Genomic DNA, 6,095 nt, shown 5'->3' on the forward strand with positions numbered 1-6,095 from the left:
TTGGGCTAGGTGGTCTAATGTGTTTTGGGTTTGGGTAAATTAATCGGGCCTACTATTGTAATAAACTTGATATTTATTTGGTTTATTTTATTTTGTTTTAATTTGGTGTTTATTTATCTATGATTTTGGGCCCGGGCTAAAATTGAGTATTACACAAAATATTTTCACTAAGATTGACATATGTTAGATAGTTGATGTAGCTATCATTTTAGCCATCTTGTATTCGAGTGCATGAAAAAGAGCTGCCTTCCAAATAGGTTTCCAAGGCCAAAAGCATATGTCAGGAGTTATTACACAAGGGAAAAAGATAAGAGAAGATTTATCCATGTAAAAAAACTGGTGAACTGAGGGCCAAACTCCTCAACAATCCCTAATGTCTAAACTAGGGACTAGCAAACCTTATAAACAACCACTAAAGTCTAAGCTCTGCAAGATACTGGGAATAAGTACTTACTGATGGAAACAATGAAACACCCTTGTTAAAGTAGGGAAACTAGTACTATTCTTAAAGCCAACACAATAGCATACAAAGTACAAGCTAATCGTAAAACCACCACAAAGAAAACCTACTCTTAATGCTTCTGTAATCTCAAGATTATAATTAAGGCCTCAAACTTAAAAACAAGGAGGAATAAGAAAATAAAGAAATGCATGTACAAAATTATAGCCAATCTCATAATGATAATTATTCTATTCCAAATACAACCGGGGGGGGTAATATATACGTAGACTTGGATACGAGTTCCTGAATAAGAGGGAAACTATCCAAGTAAAACTTTGGGCAATCAATAGTCAATAACATAGCTACAGATGAAAAAGGATTAATAACTGAAAAAGGACCCCAATGAGAAAATTTAATAGCCATACCCAAACTATATATTTACAGCCAATAAACATGTGCGGATTGATGGCATATGCTATTATCAAAGACAATTGCATAATATTCACAGTTTGAAATAGCATACACATGCAGCGATAATTATTTACATCATACAACATTTGTTTGAAATTCAAATAAGATCAGGGTTGCATGTTTCCAACAAAGACCATGATAATAAGTTGCTCCAAGCTGCTGACACTCGAAAGTCAACATCAATTGACCATAGGATAGGACAAACATTGTTAAAAAATCCAGCTACTGTCATTCTACATAGGGCCATCTGAATAACTTGCTCACCAAGGTTGCATGATCTGCTTTCAAGTTTTCTGAAAATTCCAACTTCTCCTTTTCATATTATTTATCCATCTAAAATCAATTAGAGGTTGCCCGTATTGTAGCTTAACAAGGTGCCTTCTGTATGGGATTAGTATATTTTTGAGACCTGCCATTGAATGAGTAAAGCACTTAGAACGAACATACCAACTCAACACAGTCAAAAAGACCAGACTCAAGTCAATATCTTCACCTTTCTCATTGCATGTTTAGCCTCAAAAACAAGGGAAGGGAAGCAGTAAATAGAGAACAAACATATACAATACATATACACATACATAAAAATATATAATAGCAAAATGAATACTAGGCATACCTGTGGTGCACATTGTCTTGTAAAGTTGAGCGATATACGGATCACCTTTTGTGCTCATATGAGGTCTCTCCAAGCATTCTAGAAATGCTAAATCAGCTTTCAGAAGCTTTTCTTGATCATGAGTGTCATAACCAATATCATGACAATAGCAGCAAAAATCTAACCAATCAATTGGCCTCCTATCCCAAATAAGGGATCCACCATCTTTCCCACTTGACCAATTAGGACCACAATAATGCCCATAACGTGGAAATAACTGCGAAAGGAATGCTCTAGCACCTGTATGCCATGGAACCTTGCAAACATATGGCCTAAACCGGATAGGTGTGGGAGGCTCAAAAACTGAATTTTCTTGTGCACGCCTTTTTAATCCTTTGTTTATAGTAGTTGGAGTGCGAATTCTATCATTACCATTCACTGCCTTAGGAGGTACTGAAACTAGAGTCCATCCCCACAGCCTGATCTCAAAACTAGCTTTCTGTTTAGGCTCTATGGAAGCACTTGTGGAAGCAAAAGTCAAATCCGAATCCCTTTTGGGATCAACTCCAAACCATGGAAAGCTAAGGAATCCAAAGTTCATTGTTAGCAAACAAAAGATGCCACCATGCTACAGATCTTAGCCACCTGATAAAACAAGATTATATCGAGAAATGTAATTTCATTTTGAAACACATAAGCATAACAGTTTTTTTAAATTCTGAAAGAGTTCTCTTCAATTAATGGCACCAAAGCAGTATCGACAATTCACATAACATGAGCTAGATGGTTTCAATGCTTTCAGCATAAAAATTTTGCTTAACAACACAAATAATCAATTGCGATTCCAGAAATTTAAAAGCAAAGGAAAATGCCATAGATTAAAAAAAAAAGAAATACAAACATTCCCTAAGTAAACACCAAATCCTTCAAGAAAATAGAACAAACGGTAAAGAAATCAAAATTTTAACTTAGCAGTAAGACAGCTAAATTGTGTTGATACTTGACCATTATTTTACCTCCTAAGATGCGTTTGAAACAATGTGAAAATAGAATTCACGTGTTTAACATACCACATACATGAATCACTCAATTTTTTGGAATTTATTAATCGATTCAAAAAAATAAATTTATCGCTGTCGTGTACTTTCTTGTTTAATTTCATTATTCTCTCATAACAGCTAAATTCCTATCCTAGGATCAAAGAAATGCTTATTTTACCTAAATTAAATTCACTTTTGCGATGTCGAAAATAAATCAAATTTATTCACCCTAAGCTAAATTATAAGGTTATTAACTTAGAATGTACACCAAAAAAAAATCATAGAAAGAAGAAGAGCAATAAAAAAATTTCTCCCTCTTTCTTCCGGGTTTTCTCGGGAACTGAACATACAAAAATAACTATAAGGTAAAAATAATTAGAATTAACAAAAGAAATACGTTACAGGGAAAGGGGAAGAGGAATTGAAAAAGTAAAACAGGGGAAGGCAGACGAGAAAGAAGTTTCTGGAGAAAATTTACGTGGATTAGGGATGGGTAGAGCCGGCACAAATTATATGATATGTAAAGATTCCATTGGATGTATTTCCATATCAGCTCGTCTTTCTTCCACCGTCTTTTTTTTTCTTTATAAAAGAATATTTTATCGGAACTTTACTCTTGTTTTTTTACATAAAATTTAATTTTCAATTTATATGCAATATTAAAAAGGCAAAATTTCAAGAGGTTAATTCAGTCAAAAAGCATAGTCTTCCAAACAAATTGACAATCAAACTTGATCAGGAAATTCATAAAGGACGTTGAATTTAAACGTACTACCATAAAAGAATTACCGCGAAAAGAATTCCGAGTTTTGAGAGTTGATTAGAAGGAAAGACAACTTCCAAGAAAGAGAGCTGCTTTAAGCGAGGGAACGTCGGGAAGACATAAATCTGCTAATTACGTTTTATATAGACTGGAATCTATAAAGATACTATACAGGTGTATAATGCTGCTACCGGAGGAGAAGGTTAAGAAAATCCAAGAAAACAAACAGTTTCTTAGATAATGATTGTTTTATAGTAACAAATTCAGGATTATCTTTCCTTTTTTTATCTATCAATTATTTCTAAAATAATAATAATTTTGATTTTGCAACCAAAAGGAAAAAGCATCGGATCTGAATAAGAAGATGATGATGATAATTACATCAATTTGAATCCCGCAAGGTCAGCAGAATAAAGAAAGAATAAAATCGGAAACAAAATAAAAAGGAAAAAGGAACTAACCAGAGAAAGGTGGATCTGGGGAGAAGGCTGATGGGGAAAGGAAATAGAGAAGATATAGAAGAAGGGAAGGGAGCTTAGGGTTTGGTCGCGGGAATACCTGAATAAGGAGACAGCGAAAACAAGATAAGAAAGAGAGAGAGAGAGAGAGAGATGGGGGTTCTGGTATAAACTGGGAAATGCCCGAATGACGGAGGGCTAGAATTTTCGATATGAAAACGTGGCTCAAATTATTATGAAATTAAATGACGTGGCTCTTTTAACTGCTCGAATCATATGTGAATTACATCACCTGTGTTTTGTTCATGCGTTTGCTCTTCCTTTCAAATTTTAATAATTTACTCAACCTATCAAATTATTTAAAATTTTAAATAATTGTATTTTTTTTGTTTTCAAAATTTATTAAAAGTGTCCCCATGGGTATGAGAGCTTGACACCTGTTTATATTTTTTGTGTTTGGGTTAAAATAAGTTTGTGTGTTTATATTTCTTATATTAGGTGAGATGAAAAATGTTTTTTTTTTACCTTAATTAGTGATCATTTTAAAACTCGTGACTAACATTTATTCTCTTAATATGGAAGAGTAGTTATTAGACTTGTTTCGACAGATACTTTGAAAAATAAAAATAAAAATATTAAATTATTCGGGTTGGCCTCTCTTTAAAGGTCTTTGAATATCATGGGCTAGCTTCTCTTTAAACTTTTTGAGTTTCTCGTTTCACGATTTTACCCGACAAAGTAACATTATTTTTGTTTTAGCTTTTAAGTGAAAACAGACATCAAATATAAAATCTAGGTGGTTTACTTTAAGATTAAATCTTAAAATTATACACAAGTTTTAGTTTAATTTACAATTGTATACATAAATTTTAATTTTGTGCTATTTTATGTATGCAATTTCGATTTGTTCTAATTCTCATAAATTCTTAATATAATTATTGATATAGCATAATTTTATTTTATATATTACATATACAAACAATTATATTTATCAAGTATGAAAATAAATTAATGTACTTATTGTTTAAAATGTGTACGATTGAATTAAAATTAAAGCTTTATATCTACATTTGAACCACAATTAAAATTTCATGTATATAATTGCACTAAATTAAAATCCATAATCAAATTACATATTGAATCAAATTAGTGTATAATTTTAAGATTTGTCCATTTGCTTCATCTATATTATTGGATTGTTTACTTCTCCATTACAGATTAATTGTGGTTTTCCTTTCTTCTGTCAATTTCTTTTTCATTCATTTAAATTGGATTTTAAACATTCTAATTTCATACATTTCAATCTTGACTTTAGCTACTCTTGGTTGAGTTACAACTTAACATAACTACTACTCTTCGATTTTCTAGTAACCTAACTCCTTAAACTTCTTGATTTCTTAGTTGTTTTTGCTCTCAATCCCTCCTGTTTCTTGAAATTCTTGTTTCTTCTCAATGGCTCATGTTAAAATCACCTCCTATGAAAAGTCCCAACAAACCCAATAGACTAATGAGTCATCCCAGCAACATGTGACAACTGCTGAGACTCCAGTGCAACAACTATTTGGCACTATTGTTGGCATTAGTCAAGTGCTATCACCTAAAACGAAGTCCCAATCATCCAATCCTATTCCTGGTGATGATCAAGTTGAGATTATTGTAGAATCCACTAATAAAGAAGTTCCAATGGAAAGAGAGAAAGGATCTGTGAACCCTAACATTGATACTGAGCCTTCTACAGATGTTGAGAAGGCAATTTCTGAAATCAATGATCTTTTAGCGAATCCACTTGTTCCTGAGCATGTGCAAATGTCTGTAGATAGCATTAAATCACTCATTCAAGCGATCATTCAACAAGGTAATCCTGAATATTCTCCTGCTATCGATCCTCCTCTGAATGAAGTTGACACTAGCCCATCGTCCCTGGTCAGTGATTTTGTGACAAATATTACCGAACATATTGCTAATCTTGTTATTGATGAGAACCCCACTGCTAAAGAAACATCTAAGAATGTTGAGGCTGAGGGAAAACTTGTGATTACAGGAGTGACCATTGGTCCAAACACCGGTGCTAATGCAGTTGGACATCGAAATACACGATCAATGCTCACCAAGGAAATCAAGCAGAGCTATAAAGCTTCAAAAGGAAAAAACGACTCCAAATAAAGGGAAATCTCCTTTGTTCCCTTCTGCTCCAATGAGAAGAAAAAGGCCTAACATCCCTCTCTCTCCCAAAGCAAAGACCGTCTTAGGGAAAAGAGCAGCCAAGCCTGTAGAACCTTCCCCCAATAAAGAAGAAGAACCAAACTTTTTTCTCCACAACTTGTAC

The 6,095-nt window shown here is 33.3% G+C and overlaps 1 protein-coding gene across 2 annotated transcripts; it reads right to left on the reverse strand.

The window, feature by feature from the left end:
• Positions 1-845: 845 nt before the first annotated feature.
• LOC105793818 (hypothetical protein) lies at positions 846-3,968 on the reverse strand. Of its 2 annotated transcripts, XM_012622677.2 has the most exons (4): positions 3,773-3,968; positions 3,338-3,436; positions 1,530-2,153; positions 846-1,322 (listed from the first exon to the last, which is right to left on the reverse strand). In XM_012622677.2, the coding sequence occupies exons 3-4, from the start codon at positions 2,107-2,109 to the stop codon at positions 1,198-1,200; spliced, it is 705 nt and encodes a 234-aa protein (XP_012478131.1). In that variant the 5' UTR covers positions 2,110-2,153; positions 3,338-3,436; positions 3,773-3,968; the 3' UTR covers positions 846-1,197. The 2 variants fall into 2 exon arrangements, with proteins under 2 accessions (XP_012478131.1, XP_012478122.1); XM_012622668.2 differs by lacking the exon at positions 3,338-3,436.
• Between the last annotated feature and the right edge of the window lie 2,127 nt (positions 3,969-6,095).

This window comes from Gossypium raimondii, chromosome 7, assembly GCF_025698545.1.
Source record: "Gossypium raimondii isolate GPD5lz chromosome 7, ASM2569854v1, whole genome shotgun sequence".
NCBI lineage: Eukaryota > Viridiplantae > Streptophyta > Magnoliopsida > Malvales > Malvaceae > Gossypium > Gossypium raimondii.